The sequence below is a fragment of the Macaca nemestrina genome, chromosome 11 (assembly GCF_043159975.1).
Source record: "Macaca nemestrina isolate mMacNem1 chromosome 11, mMacNem.hap1, whole genome shotgun sequence".
NCBI lineage: Eukaryota > Metazoa > Chordata > Mammalia > Primates > Cercopithecidae > Macaca > Macaca nemestrina.
Window position 1 is genome coordinate 100,252,851 of NC_092135.1, and position 15,542 is coordinate 100,268,392.

The window sequence follows — 15,542 nt, forward strand, 5'->3', positions numbered from 1 at the left end:
GCAGGAAAATTGCTTGAACCCGGGAGGCGGAGGGTGCAGTAAGCCGAGATCACACCACTGCACTCCAGCCTGGGCAACACAGCGAGACTCCGTCTCAAAAAGAAAAGAAAAAAGAAAAAAAGGCGCAAAGGCTCCGTTCAGTCCTTAGATCCCACGATACAAACTTTCTCCTCCCGACCCAGCCCCGTGTGGCGGGAACATTCTGGAAGTGACGGCAATCTCTGCGGCAGTCTTCTGTCGGAAGTGACGTCGCTATCCCAGAATCCTTAGAGAAGGAGAAGCGCGTTCTTGCGTCCTAGTCCCAGTACAGCGTGGAGAGCTTAGGTAACGTGTTCTGATTCTCTGAGGGACGGCTAGCACGTTTGTGCTTTGCCCGCCGCGGCTTAGGGGACTTTTTGGGGCCGCGTAGTCGGTGTTTTTGAACTGAGTCCACAGCTCGTGGTGGGCCGTGCGGCGCCCTGACCCGGCCTCACCATGTTGGTGCTGTTTGAAACGTCTGTGGGCTACGCCATCTTTAAGGTAGGTGGGAGAGCGAGCCGTTAAAGGGGGAAGGCGGGTGCTGGACAGACGAGGAGAGGGAAAGACTTAAGCACAGAACTACTCAGGGTAGCGTGGGTGCCTGTTATGGCCCGGGTTCTGAGAGGAGGGAGAAGGCCTTTACATCTGAGAGCCTTGTTACGGGTAACACGTGGCCCCGCCGTTTGGGGAGACCCGTTCTGCGTTAAAGGATTTTATTTCCTCCGTTGAAGAGGTGGGCAGGAGGCGTGTTAGAATTTAACAGTATAGTTATGGGAAATTCGGATTTTCTTCTAGATGTTTTAAGGAATGATCGAAAGGTTTTTTGTTGTTGTTTTGTTTTTTGAGATGGAGTTTCGCTCTTGTTGCCCATGCTGGAGTGCAGTGGCGCAATCTTGGCTCACAGCAACCTCCGTCTCCCGGGTTCAAGCCATTCTCCTGCCCTAGCCTCCCGAGTAGCTGGGATTACAGGCATCCACCACCACGCCTGGCTAGTTGCTTTGTTTGTTTGTTTGTTTGTCTTTTAGTAGAGACAGGGTTTCACCATGTTGGCCAGGCTGGTCTTGAACTCCTGACCTCAAGTGATCCAACTGCCTCGTCCTCCAAAGTGCTGGGATTACAGGCGTGAGCCACCGTGCTCTGCCGATCGAAAGGATTTAAGCAAAGGAATGACCTGCTAATTGGTCTTAATACGGTTACTCTGCTATGTGGAGATTAGACTCGAGGAGGTAAGAAAGGCAGCAAGAATACTTTTGCATTCATTTAGACAAGATGAAATTGCCTGGTATGGAGATAAACAAATATCGATAGAAATTTTGAAGGTAGAACAGAAAGGATTGGCTGATAGATTGAATTTGGAGTTTTGGTTTAAATAAGATGTTAAGAAAGTTTTTGCGGGGGAAGGACGAAAGATTTCCGGTTTGGGCTGTGCAAAGCTTGCAATGTTTATTAGACCTGATAATGCAGTTGTGTAGATCGGGCAGTTCAGTATTTCAAATTCGAAGCTTAGGGGAAACAATCTGGGCTGGTGATGTCAATTTGAGATTTGGTTGTTTTCATGGGGAGAGTTTGACAAGTTCGTCAGCACTGAAATGGTTGAACGGTAAGACATTCGTATCGCAAGATGCTGTTGAGATGTCAGTAAGAATGAGTGAGATTGAGTGCCTTTTGTGCCGTGCACTCTTCTGAGCTCTGCGAATATAGCAATGAAAAATAAAGTTTTATGTATATTCTACGTATATATGTGTTGGTAGAAAGCAAAAAACGCTAGATAAAAATAAATGCAATACAATTTTAGCTGTGAACCAAAAAAAACCATTTGTGGTGTGGATGCAGAAGGTCTAGATGGGTGCGGAGTTCTCCATGTTTCACTTCTGACATTTGAAAATATGCAGTTTGCATTTGATACGTCAAATACTTATTTTTAAGAAAACCAATAAAATCATTAAAACCGAAAAGGCAGTTTTGCTTGTTTTTACCTTAATTGGAGTTATCTGTAATTGCAGTGTTAGTAGTTTTAAGGATTTTAAGTTACTTAGTCCCCTTTAGAGCTACGAAACATGTCAATTTTACTTTTCTCCAGCTTTTTGGAATCTTATCTAAAATCTCATGTAGAGTTCTGCATAGCTCCAAATTCTCTTAGCCAATGTGGTCTGTCAGTGTCTGTCGACGAATTTCACCGTTAATTGATACAATATGCTGTCCTGAACCGGATGTTAAGAGGAGCAACTGTGCACAGTGCACTGGTTGTCTCCCATGGTAGGAAGGAATTGGCTTATCAATGGTCTGCCTACAATTTTTTTTTTTTTTTTTTTTTTTTAGAGACAGTCTCCCTATGTTGCCTAGGCTGGTCTCAAACTCCTGGCCTCAAAGTGCTGGGATTACAGGCATGAGGTACAGTGTTCTGCCCACTTTTGTATTTAGAGCGATTCGAAAGGAAAACACTTCAAAACTTTATTGTTCATTAACAGGGTTATATATATGTATATATATTAATATAAAGACATTGTGTAAAGCAACTTTTGTGATTAATTCTAAGATATTATAAAAATTCAACCTGTGGCCGAGTGCAGTGGCTCACACCTGTAATCCCAGCTACTCAGAAGGGTGAGGCAGGAGAATCAGTTGAACCTGGGAGGCAGAGGTTGCAGTGAGCTGAGGTCGCACCACTGCACTGCAGCCTGGGTGACAAGGCAAGACTCCATCTCAAAAAAAAAAAATTTACACCTGTGTCCTTGTGTCACGTGGCACACAGCATAAGATTTTAGTCTTGCTCATACCAGACTTTCTTCGGCTGCTCCTCATGTGGTAGCCATTAGTATGTATAACTATTTCACATGAGATATAACTGATAGGACTGAGGAAGTGCATTTTAACTTATTTGAATTTTAATGGTTATATTGTACAGTGTAGCTGTGTAGCATAGCATTTTGTGTCACTTCGTTTTCTCAAGGTTTGGAGAAAGATTTTTGGTTTATATACCAAATGTCTGTATAAAACCTAGGCACTGAGCAATATATTTTTTCTAACTTTATTAGGGGTACTTTACATACTGTATAACTCGCCTGTAGGTTTTAGTTGCAGTCCAGTTTTCTAGTACACTTTGTTGCAAAAAGTTTTGCCCATTTTCAAGTTAGTCCTGCTCTAGACAACCACTGATCAGCTTTCTTTGCATAATTTTTTCTAGAAGTTTCATGTAAATGGAGTAGTATTTTAGTCTTTTGTGTTTGGCTTTTTTCACTTAGCCTAGTGCTTCTGAAGCTAACCCAAGAGCTTTTTCACTCTTGTTGCGTGTATGGATTTGTTTCTTTTTGAGCCGTGCACATTTTAAACTAATTATCAGTTTTATCCTGTATTCAAACAAGTTTCATAAAACATTACTTGCTCATATTGTCTGGGGAAGTAAAAGTTAGCATCACGTATTTACAAATATAGAGGTTGGGTGCAGTGGCTCATGCCTGTCACCCTAACACTTTGGGAGGTGAGGCAAGAGGATTGTTTGAGCCCAGGAGTTGCAGACCAGCCTGGGCAACATGGTGGGAAAAAAATTAGCTGGGCACAGTGGTGCTTGCCTGTAGTGCCAGCTACTGCAGGAGGCTGAGGTGGGAGGGAGATCATGGCTGCAGTGAGCCGCGATTGGGCCTCTGCACTTTAGCCTGGGCAATAGAGTGAGACCTCATCTCAAAAAAAAAACGAAACAAAACGAAAACCACACAAAGTCTCAAGCAGTCAATTAAAAGTGAAAATTAGGAGGCTGTGCATGGTGGCTCATACCTGTAATCCCAATACTTTGGAAGGCTGAGGTGGGCAGATCATGAGATCAGGAGTTTGAGACCAGCCTGGCCAACATAGTGAAACCCCGTCTCTACTAAAAATACAAAAATTAGCCAGGCATGGTGGCACGCATCTGTAGTCCCAGCTGAGGCGGGAGAATCGCTTGAACCAGGGAGGTGGAGGTTGCGGTGAGAAGACTGCGCCTCTGCACTCCAGCCTGGGTGACAGGGCGAGACACTGTCTCAAAAAAAAAAAAAGTGATTAAAATTATTAATTCCATACAGCCTCACCAATATTCTGTGTCAACTGCCAAAGTATTGGATAGGATGGGATTAATCCTAAAATGCACAACCCCCATATTTAACATCCCTAAAATTGGGATGTCTTAAAATTGATGACAGGTCAATTGGGAGTGTAAAAGAATAGCATAAGCCGGGTGTGGTGGCTCACGCCTGTAATCCCAGCACTTTGGGAGGCTGAGGCAGGAAGATTGCCAGACCTCAGGAGTTGGAGACCAGCCTGGGCAACAGGGTGAAACCCTGTCTCTACTCAAATACAAAATAAATAAATAAATAAATTAGCCAGGCATGGCAGCGTGTGCCTGTAATCCCAGCTACTTGGGAGGCTGAGGCAGGAGAATTGCTTGAACCAGGGAAGTGGAGGTTGTCGTGAGCCGAGATCATGCCACTGTGCTCCAGCCTAGCCAACAGAGCAAGACTCTGTCTCAAAAAAAAAAATAGCATATTAAATTTGGTGAAATATAGTATGCATAGATATTATGCATATATTTTTATTTAAAAACCAGCTGGGTCAGGCACCATGGTTCCTGCCTGTACTCGAAGCACTTTGAAAAACCAAGGCAAGAGGATCACTTGAGTCCAGAAGTTAGAGATCAGCCTGGGCAATAAAGCAAGCCCCTGTCTCTACAAAAATATTTTTAAAATAGCTAGGTGTGGCAGTGTGCACCTTTAGTCCTAGCTACTTGGGAGGCCGAGGCAGAAGAATCGCTTGAGGCCAGGAGTTTGAGGCTGCAGTGACATAGGACCACACCACTGCACTGCAGCCTGGACAACAAAGCGAGACCCTGTCTCTGGAAAAACAACACAGCTAGTAAATATAAAACTATACCTTGCTAATAAGCATTATTTATCAAGTCCATAATATAGCACATTTACACATTAACACGCAGTTCTAGTCTGCTTATGTATTTTCAGTAAAAGAAACAAAATTGCAAGTTGTATAAAACTTAGATGAGCGTGACAAGATGATTTTAGGGATTTGTTCTGATGTATAAATTTAATCACACATGGTTGAATTAGATATGTTGGTAAAAATAACCCAAACTAGAAAAACTTAGTCACACAAAGCAGTAAACAACGACAAAGCCTAGAGTTGGTATTAACAATTAATAAACTAATAGTTCTACCTTTATATATCATGAAGCTTTAGAATCCAAAGACATCTCGCCAAGCCTCATGACTATACTGAAAACATTGATTAAAATTTTTTTTTTTTTTTTTTTTTTTTTTTTTTTTGAGACAGAGTCTGGCTCTGTCGCCCAGGCTGGAGTGCAGTGGCCGGATCTCAGCTCACTGCAAGCTCCGCCTCCCGGGTTTACGCCATTCTCCTGCCTCAGCCTCCGGAGTAGCTGGGACCACAGGCGCCCGCCACCTCGCCCGGCTAGTTTTTTGTATTTTTTAGTAGAGACAGGGTTTCACCGTGTTAGCCAGGATGGTCTCGATCTCCTGACCTTGTGATCCGCCCGTCTCAGCCTCCCAAAGTGCTGGGATTACAGGCTTGAGCCACCGTGCCCGGCTGATTAAAATTTTTTGAAATTGTTCAGAGAATGCAGCTAACCGTAACTGAAGTTCACTATTTTTAAGAGGATATGTATCAACTAGGGGATATGACTCATGAGTAAAATTCACATTTTTTCTAGCTGAAAAGCAAGTATATTTGAAGATAACATTTGGGTAACAAAATTGCCATATTTAAAAGATACTGCCGGCCTGGTGAGGTGGCTCATGCCTGTAATCCCAGCACTTTGGGAGGCCAAGGCGGGCGGATCACGAGGTCAGGAGATAGAGACCATCCTGGCTAACACGGTGAAACCCCGTCTCTACTAAAAATACAAAAAATTAGCCAGGCATGGTGCGGGCGCCTGTAGTCCCAGCTACTCGGGAGGCTGAGGCAGGAGAATGACGTGAACCCGGGAGGCAGACCTTGCAGTGAGCTGAGATCGTGCCACTGCACTCCAGCTTGGGCGACAGAGGGAGACTCTGTCTCAATAAATAAATAAATAAAATAAAAGATACCATCACCATTCTTAAACTGAAGTTAAAATAACAAAGGAGATGTAATAAAATCAGGGCAATTCATGAGCACACAAAGGTTTTCAAAGACTATGTTATGACAGCCAAAACCATTACTATGACAAAACCACTGTGTTCCCAACTGTGCAACAACATCTTGAAGAAAACATTGCTAATAAAGACAATCTAAATAAGAAACTCAGAGATATTGCTACATTTTCTGTTTTACATTTGTCTCAAAATTTTTTTATTTGTCTCAAATTTTTAATCATTTCTTTTCAGCCAGGATAATGATAAATATTTGTATACAAAAATCCATTTTAAGTTTTATCATTTTAAGATAGAATAATTCCCATTTCTAAGTAGAAATAGTATGCAACTATTACCATCGCAATCTTTAGCATTGTTGTTACAATAATAGTAGCTTTAAAACAAGTCTTTATATTTTATAGATACAAACTGAAATATTAACAGGTAAAAATAAATGTCTAGGTCTTGCTTCAGAACAATACGAGGGGGCTGGGTGTGGTGGCTCACGCCTGTAATCCCAGCTCTTTGGGAAGCTGAGGTAGGTGGATCGTCTGATGTCGGTAACTCAAGACCAGCCTGGCCAACTTGGCGAAACACAGTCTCTACTAAAAATACAAAAACTAGTTGGGTGTTGTGGTGCACGCCTGTAATCCCAGCTATTCGGGAGGCTGAGGCAGGAGAATCGCTTGATCCCAGGAGGTGGGGTTGCAGTGACCCAAGATTGCACCACTACACTCCAGTCTGGGTGGCAGAGCTAGACCTCATCTCAAAAAAAAAAACAACATGTAATGTGATTCCTAAAAGTATGCATAAACATGCGTTGCACAGACATTCAAAGTCTTGGAGAATATATACCTGAATGTTGATGAGTATTTTGTTGATTACCCTACATTTAAAAAAATTTCACACATCTAGATGTGTCTCACAATTGGTGATAGTTTTAGAGAAATCCATAATACTTTCATTTAGGATGATCATAGCAGTAAATTATGAATATCTATTGAAAGTAGGCAATAAGCCGGGCGCGGTGGCTCAAGCCTGTAATCCCAGCACTTTGGGAGGCCGAGACGGGCGGATCACGAGGTCAGGAGATCGAGACCATCCTGGCTAACACGGTGAAACCCCGTCTCTACTAAAAAGTACAAAAAACTAGCCGGGCGAGGTGGCGAGCGCCTGTAGTCCCAGCTACTCGGGAGGCTGAGCCAGGAGAATGGCGTAAACCCGGGAGGCGGAGCTTGCAGTGAGCAGAGATCCGGCCACCGCACCCCAGCCTGGGTGACAGAGCGAGACTCCGTCTCAAAAAAAAAAAAAAAAAAAAAAAAGAAAGTAGGCAATAAAAGGTTTTTTTGTTTGTTTGTTTGAGATGGAGTTTTTTGCTCTTGTTGTCCAGGCTGGAGTGCAGTCACACAATCTCGGCTCACTGCAACCTCCGCCTCTGGGTTCAAGCAGTTCCCCTCCCTCAGCCTCCCGAGTAGCTGGGATTACAGGCATGTGCCAGCACGCCCAGCTAATTTTGTATTTTCTTTTTTTGTAGAGACGGGGTTTCTCCATGTTCGTCAGGCTGGTCTCGGACTCCTGACCTCAGGTGATCTGCCTGCCTCCGCCTCCCAAAGTGCTGGGGTTACAGGTGTGAGCCACCGCACCTGGCACAAATAAAAGTTTTTAATTATTACGGTACTTTATTGTAAAGGGATTAATGGCTCTTTTAAAAGAAAGGTTCTCAACCAGGTGCAGTGGTGCACGGCTATAATCCCAGCTACTCAGGAGGCTGAGGCCCTAAAATCTCATGAACCCAGGAGGTGAAGGTTGCAGTGAGCCAGGATTGCTCCACTGCACTCCAGTCTGGGCTACAGAGTGAGACTCCATCTCAAAAAAATAAAAAGAAAGGTAGGTTCCCTGCCCTACCCCCCAGGACCTGTAGCTCCAGCTATGGTCCAAGGCTGGGGCAGGGATATCACTTGAGGCCAGGTAGATCCTAGACTGTGAATAGCCACTGTACTACATCTGACTGGACTAGATCTGAATTCCATTCAGCTGTTAAATGGGCAATTCGAACTAGTAATTTGACCAAAAATATATACATGGTAGGAAAACTAGTTCATTATCTTAGTGAAAGAAATAGCTTCTACCACCCTCATTTTACATGTAAAATTGTACTTGAAGAATGCAGCTGTGTATGCCTAACCTGTACCATTTAAAGAAAACTAAACATTTTATTATAGGTTCTAAATGAGAAGAAACTTCAAGAGGTTGATAGTTTATGGAAAGAATTTGAAACTCCAGAGAAAGCAAACAAAATGTAAGTAATCTTGAAATCAGTAATTTAGCAGTTAACATTTAGAGCTTGTTTTATTTTTTACATTTTTTCCTGATAATTTTACATTTTTTCCTGATAATGTTAACGTTCGTAGTTTTCTGTTTTGAAATCTGTTTCAGGAATAATTTTGGTATGAACCTAATTATTGCAAATATTTTATTTGGAGTATAGGCCATCTCAATTAATTTAGAGGCAGTAGTCCCTCCCTTACCCCAAGGATTATGTTCCAGAAAACCCAGTGGTTACTTTAAACCTCGGATAGTACCAAATGTGATTGCTGTCAGGAACACATTTGTCTTCATGTCTTCCACACACAAATGTAATACCTTTTTTATCTTAACTAAACACCACACACAGGGGTTGTAACCTGCTTTTTGAGGTGCAACAGCAAAACTAGCATGAACTTCTTTTTCCTTCATCACAATTTCATGGAAGATTCATTCTTGGTGTAGATCTTAAATCTTTGTTTTTTGTTTGTTTGTTTGTTTTTTGAGACAGTCTTGCTCTGTCTCCCAGGCTGGAGTGCAGTGGCGCGATCTCTGCTTGCTGCAACCTCTGCCTCCTGGGTTCAAGCTATTCTTCTGCCTCAGCCCCCCAGGTAGTTGGGATTACAGGTGCTCACCACCACGCCCAGCTAATTTTTGTGTTTTTAGTAGAGACAGAGTTTTGCCATGTTGGTCAGGCAGGTCTCAAACTCCTGACCTCAGGTGATCCGCCAGCCTTGGTCTTCCAAAGTGCTGGGATTACAGGCATGAGCCACCGCATCCGGCCTAAATCTTCGTATTTTTATGTGTATTTAAAGGACCACACTAGCATGTTCCTTTACGAGGTAAGAAAACCTTGCTTAAGATGACACTGTTGCTGGGCGCCGTAGCTCACATCTGTAATCCTAGTACTTTGGGAGGCCAAGGTGGGTGGATCATTTGAGGTCAGGAGCTCGAGACCAGCCTGGCCAACATGGTGAAATCCCATCTCTCCTAAAAATACAAAATTAGCCAGGCGTGGTGGCGCATGCCTGTAATCCCAGCTACTCGGAGGAAGCTGAGGCAGGAAAATCCCTTGAGCCTGGGAGGTGGAAGTTGCAGTGAGCCAAAATTGCGCCACTGCACTCCAGTCTGGGCGGCAGAGTGAGACCCTGTCTTTAAAAAAAAAAAAAAAAAAAAAAAGATGATACTGTGTTTTAGGCAAATAGAAGACTAGTTTTCCTTCTTAAAGGGTTATATGCTTTGTTGGGTTAATCTGATTCGTTGTTGTCAATGATGTATTCTTGTTGGAACTGAATCTAAGTGATCTGACTCAATATTCGTCACTACCACTGAGACAACAATGAATCAACTATATGTTTCTTTCTGCATAAAATACTGCCCTGAGGCCGGGCGTGATGACTCACTCCTGTAATCCCAGCATTTTGGGAGGCCAAGGCAGGTGAATCAGTTGAGCCCAGGAGTTCAAGACCAGCCTGGGCAACATAGGGAACTCTACCAAAAACAAAAATTAACCGGGCGTGGTGGTGCACACTATAGTCCTAGCTACTTGGGAGACTGAGACTGGAAGATCCTTTGAGCCCGGGAAGTCAGGGCTGCAGTGAGCTGTGATTGCACCATTGTATTCCAGCCTGGGTGACAGTGAAGGGAGACCCTGTCTCAAAAACATGAAGGGTAGGATGTAACAAGAATGAGATCTGACAATAAGTTATTTTTTTAATGGCATTTGTACAGGATAGACAAATGAATATCATGAGATTCTTAAAAGGGACCCACATACTTTTTCTTGAGTCAGTTCTATGCTGTATAATAAAGTCATCTCTGTACGGCTTTATGCAACAGGAGTTTGTATTAAAGCTTCAACATCTTTACAGTTGGCCAAAGTTTCCTTCAAAGCTTACAACTTTCTTTTAATAATCCAAGCATTACTAGTCTAACATTTAGAAAAACTAGTAATTTTATGAAGAATATTTAACTTCACACCCTGACACACAATGATAGGCATGTTTTATTGGTGTGTGCTTTGGAAACAGTCAAGCACTTCTTTCCAAGTTATGTGGCTTTTGAATCAATGCACTGTCCCCCACCCCCAATAACATGCTTCTCTCTCTCTTTTTTAATTCTAGAGTAAAGCTAAAACATTTTGAGAAATTTCAGGATACAGCAGAAGCATTAGCAGGTAAAGTAAAAAACTAGAAGGTTGCTTTTTTGAAAAAATTAAGTCTTAGCCGCTTGCTTTTCTTGTTAAAAGGTTGTTTGCTTCAGTTGCCTGTGTTAACCTTATTCAATGTTGTCAATGATGCATTCTTACTGGAACTGAATTTAAGTGATCTGACTCATTCGTCACTACCACTGAGACAACATTGAGTTAGCTTTTTTCACCGTAGGGCTGATTTTCCCCATGTGTGAGGAGAGGTGAGAAGTGGTTAAGTTGATCTCCCTGTGGAAACCAGCAACATAATGCTGAAGCACAATTCAGTAAAAGGTGTTCTACAAGGGACCAAGGTAATGTGGTCAAGTACACAGCTCTCTCCTCATTTTAATCCAAGGGTAGAGTTGTAATCTTGAGAGCAGCCAGGATTCACAGTTGAAAAAATAATTTAAAAAGCTCTTCTTGGCTTATAGATTTTTAGTTCAAAAAAAGCATATCAATATTCAGATTTATCCAGAAACTGACAGAGGTGTTATTTTTAAAAGATTTAGAAGAATGGATGACTCATACTCTTCAACTAGATTTCATCATGGGACAACAGAGTGGTAGGGTTTATTTACTATAATTGACTGCGGTAGGTCTTACAGTTTTGTTTTTTTAAGTGTTGGGGAAAACAGGAAGAGCAGATATAAAGCCCAAATCATTGAATTTTCAACTGCCTAAATTCTCTGTCACAAATCAGCCAACTCTTTGGCAGTGTAGTTTGAAAATGAAGGACTGTGAGGAAGAATATGGCTTAAAGCTGGGCAAGAATATGACAGATGCAAAAAATTGTGTTAAATAACCACAGGAGAAAGGTACAGTTTTTGTTCGAAAATTGGGAATCCAACTAAACATTCTGGAACATAACAGACCACCCTAACCTTGGCAGAGGGGTAAACTGAAGGAAGACCCATAGGGCCAGTTTCTTTGTTTTATAAACATAGTTCTCCAGCTTCACCAACCCTTCAGTAATTAGAGTTATATACAGCCATAAAGAACAACTGTGGCAATATTAACTGGGAGAATTTTTTAAAAGATAGCCTGTTCATCACAGCTTGTAAGTATGGGTAAAAATTTGGTAAAATTCCAAGCAAGATTGTGTTACCTGTATTCCAACTCTAGGGGGTGTTGTTGACACACACTGGGATATGAACAGTTCCTAGTGGAGATGTAGTGTGCTGCAGTCCTGATGTCAAGGAGTGTCTTCTGAATTCTTTTTTGTATATGATCTTTAATCTGCTTGGGATATTTCTGGCCAGTCCTTATTAAATTGTATTAAATGGACAAGCCAAGCTTTTGCCCAAACAAGCAGGTTTTTACTATTAATACCTAATATATTGAGCACATACTGATTGTCAAATTTATATTTATGATTTCATAATTGTTATTTAATTCTTGAATCCTGTGAGGAAGATAACCATCATCTCTATGTTACAGATGATAAAACTTGAAATTTGAGCAGTATTTCTAGATTCCTTTTTTTTTTTTTTTTTTTTTTTTGAGACGGAGTCTGGCTGTGTCACCCAGGCTGGAGTGCAGTAGCGCGATCTCGGCTCACTGCAAGCTCCGCCTCCCAGGTTCACGCCATTCTCCTGCCTCAGCCTCCGAGTAGCTGGGACTACAGGCGCCTGCCACCACACCCGGCTAGTTTTTTGTATTTTTAGTAGAGACGGGGTTTCACCATGTTAGCCAGGATGGTCTCGATCTCCTGACCTTGTGATCCACCCGCCTCGGCCTCCCAAAGTGCTGGGATTACAGGCTTGAGCCACCGCGCCCAGCCTTCTAGATTCCTTTACCTAGCTTCTTTGTATTATTTAAAGTAATGTACAATAAGGCTAGGCACAGTGGCTCACGCCTGTAATCCCAGCACTTTGGGAGGCCGAGACAGGTGGATCACCTGAGGTCAGGAGTTCGAGATCAGCCTGGCCAACATGGTGAAACCTCGTCTCTACTAAAATTACAAAAATTAGCTAGGTGTGGTGGCAGACACCTATAGTCTCAGCTACTCGGGATGCTGAGGCAGGAGAATCACTTGAACCTAGGAGGCGGAGGTAGCAGTGAGCCAAGATTGCACCACTGCCCTCCAGCCTGGGCAACAGAGCGAGACTCTGTCTGAAAAATAACGTAAAATTAAGTAATGTACAGTAAATGGACAAAATGCCATAGTAGTTGAGAATTTAAAGTCAGACTTCCCCCTCCCCTCCCAGTCTAAGCTCCATGAGGGCAGAGACTGTTCTGTACTGTCAAATTCCTATATAAGATTTATAAATAAATACTTTGGGGAAAATGAATGAAAATAGTGAATTTTGTCAGGAGTGCTGTCATAGAAACATTTACAGTGCCTTTTCCTATCTGTTTTCACCAGAAAGTTAAATGAACATCAGCTAATTAAGAGAGCAGAATCCTTTTTTGAGAATTCACTTCTCACTGCCTGTTACGAGGCAGTTTTGACATGACAGAACTACAACTAAATGACTGTTAATGTCACAATGTACATTTTAAACCTCATAGCCTTAGAGTTTGATGAGACCAGGCGCAGTGGCTAACGCCTGTAATCCCAACATTTTGAGGGGCTAAGATGGGCAGGAATTTGAGATCAGCCTTGGCAGTATAGTGAGACCCCCTCTCAAATTTTTCTTTTTGGAGACAGAGTCTTGTTCTTTATGTCACCCAGGCTGGAGTGCAGTAGCACGATCTTGGCTTACTGCAGTCTCCACCTCTTAAGATCAAGCAATTCTCCCAGGAGGCTGGGTTCAGCCTCCTAAGTAGCAGGGATTACAGGTGGTACCACCATATCCAGCTAATTTTTATATTTTTTAGTAGAGACGGGGTTTTGCCTGTTGGCCAGGCTGGTCTCGAACTCCTGACCTCAGGTGATCCACCTGCCTTGGTCTCCCAAAGTGCTGGGATTACAAGCACGAACAAGTGTTCCTGGCCATCAGTTTTTTTTTTGTTTTTTTTTTTTAAATAAAGAAATAGGGTCTGGGCTGGGCGCGGTGGCTCACTCCTGTAATCCCAGCACTTTGGGAGGCCGAGGCGGGTGGATCACGAGGTCAGGAGATCGAGACCGTCCTGGCTAACAGTGAAACCCCGTCTCTACTAAAAAAAAAAAATACAAAAACGTAGCCGGGCGTGGTGGTGGGTACCTGTAGTCCCAGCTACTCGGGAGGCTGAGGCAGAATGGCATGAACCCGGGAGGTGGAGTTTGCAGTGAGCTGAGATTGCACCACTGTACTCCAGCCTGGGCGGCAGAGCGAGTCTCCATCTAAAAAAAAAAAAAAGAAAGAAATTGGGTCTGTTGGGGTATGACATTGAAGTTGTATTGGTTTCAGACATTCATATATGCTATTTACATGAAATGGTTTATTTTTATTCTTGATTGTGTTTTCAACTTGCAAGTCTTTTTTTTTTTTTTTTTTTTGAGACTGATCCTCGGCTGGAGTGCAGTGGCGCAATCCCAGCTCACTGCAATCTCTGCCTCCCGTGTAGCTGGGATTACAGGTGAATGCCACCATGCCCACCTAATTTTTGTATTTTTAGTAGTAGAGACGGGGTTTCACCATGTTGCCTAGGATGGTCTCATCTCCTGACGTCGTGATCTGCTCACCTTAGCCTCCCAAAGTGCTGGGATTATCCATTTGATCATAATTCAAATGGATATACAATCTGGAGGGAAGAGCAAGACCTTACTCATTAAGTGCAAACTGCCTTACCTTGGAAATTGTTGACTTCCTTCCTTCCTTCCAAGCATTTTTCTTTTTTTTTTTCTTTTTTTGAGATGGAGTTTTGCTCTTGTCTCCCAGGCTGGCGTGCAATGTCACGATATCACTGCAACCTCCACCTCCTGGGTTCAAGTGATTCTTCTACCTCAGCCTCCCGAATAACTAGGATTACAGGCATGAGCCACCAGGGCCAGCTAATTTTTGTATTTTTAGTAAAGAGAGGGTTTCGTCATGTTGGCCAGGCTGGTGGTACATGCTACCATGCCTGGGTAACCCAAGCATACTTTTACGTCAGTCAAATGTCAAATAAATATCCGAAGAGGTATTAGTTCATGTGGGTCCAGAAAATGGGAATAAAGGTCTAAGGAAGGATGAGTATTATAAAGTAGCCGATTTAGAACTTCCCAGAAATACCAGAGGTCTCAAAATAGAATAGGTAGCCTTTGCTACAAAGTTTTACATTGCTGGAGGTGTACAAGCAGAGATACAGCAAAGGTAAGGCTTTCACTCAAACACGCTTATGTTGTGGCAGAATTTTGAAAATGATTACACTCATTTTTACTAGTTTTGATGTGATTTTAGGGTATTTCAGGACGGTCTATTTGAAATGACAAAGGAAAGTGAATCTATTTTGTCTTCCCAAAAAGATTGTTTCTAAGATTTCATGATTCTCTCTTGAGTTCATGAGAAGATTCTTGTGAGAGGGAAGAAACTCTGTACCTGATTTTACCCCTGACTCTGTAGCAAAAATGAGGGTGGGAAGATCAAATGAAATTGTGAAATTTGTAACTTATAAAACATATATCGTTTCATTTTAGAAGTAACATTAAATTCAAGCCCTTTGAAAGGTCTATTTTATTTTTTTAAATGTCAAATAGGACAAAGTCTCAAAGTTAAAAATTTGAGAGTTAATGCTTTTGTTTTTCTTTTTCCTGAAAAGCATTCACAGCTCTGATGGAGGGCAAAATCAATAAACAGCTGAAGAAAGTTCTGAAGAAAATAGTAAAAGAAGCCCATGAACCGCTGGCAGTAGCTGATGCTAAACTAGGAGGGGTCATAAAGGTAAAGTCATGATTTTTTTGGTCATGCCTGCTAGTCAGATCTCACAGCATACCAACTGCAAAGCCTAGCCTTTGTAATAAGTTGCTTATCATAAGTTCTTAATACTTTTTTCTCTCTTTTCTCTAAGCTGCA

The 15,542-nt window shown here is 42.3% G+C and overlaps 1 protein-coding gene and 2 non-coding genes across 7 annotated transcripts in view; all 3 read left to right on the plus strand.

Moving 5' to 3' along the window:
* Nucleotides 1-273: 273 nt before the first annotated feature.
* The window catches only part of LOC105468078 (NOP58 ribonucleoprotein), a 36,733-nt gene continuing 21,464 nt past the window's right edge, over nucleotides 274-15,542 (plus strand). Inside the window, exons 1-5 of one of the 5 annotated variants that reach the window (XM_071073199.1) lie at nucleotides 306-324; nucleotides 8,354-8,430; nucleotides 10,559-10,611; nucleotides 10,820-10,937; nucleotides 15,289-15,410. In XM_071073199.1, coding sequence (XP_070929300.1) covers nucleotides 15,303-15,410 — 108 coding nt within the window. In that variant the 5' untranslated portion in view covers nucleotides 306-324; nucleotides 8,354-8,430; nucleotides 10,559-10,611; nucleotides 10,820-10,937; nucleotides 15,289-15,302. Of the gene's footprint in view, nucleotides 520-8,353; nucleotides 8,431-10,558; nucleotides 10,612-10,819; nucleotides 10,938-15,288; nucleotides 15,411-15,542 lie in introns of all 5 variants that reach the window. The other 4 variants (XM_071073197.1, XM_071073200.1, XM_011718037.3 and 1 more) reach the window with 4 other exon arrangements.
* LOC112424380 (small nucleolar RNA SNORD70) lies at nucleotides 9,692-9,779 on the plus strand. Its single transcript, XR_003015125.1, has one exon. It is a non-coding gene; the product is annotated as a small nucleolar RNA SNORD70 (small nucleolar RNA).
* On the plus strand, nucleotides 10,716-10,800 carry LOC112424381 (small nucleolar RNA SNORD70). The gene has a single exon (XR_003015126.1). It is a non-coding gene; the product is annotated as a small nucleolar RNA SNORD70 (small nucleolar RNA).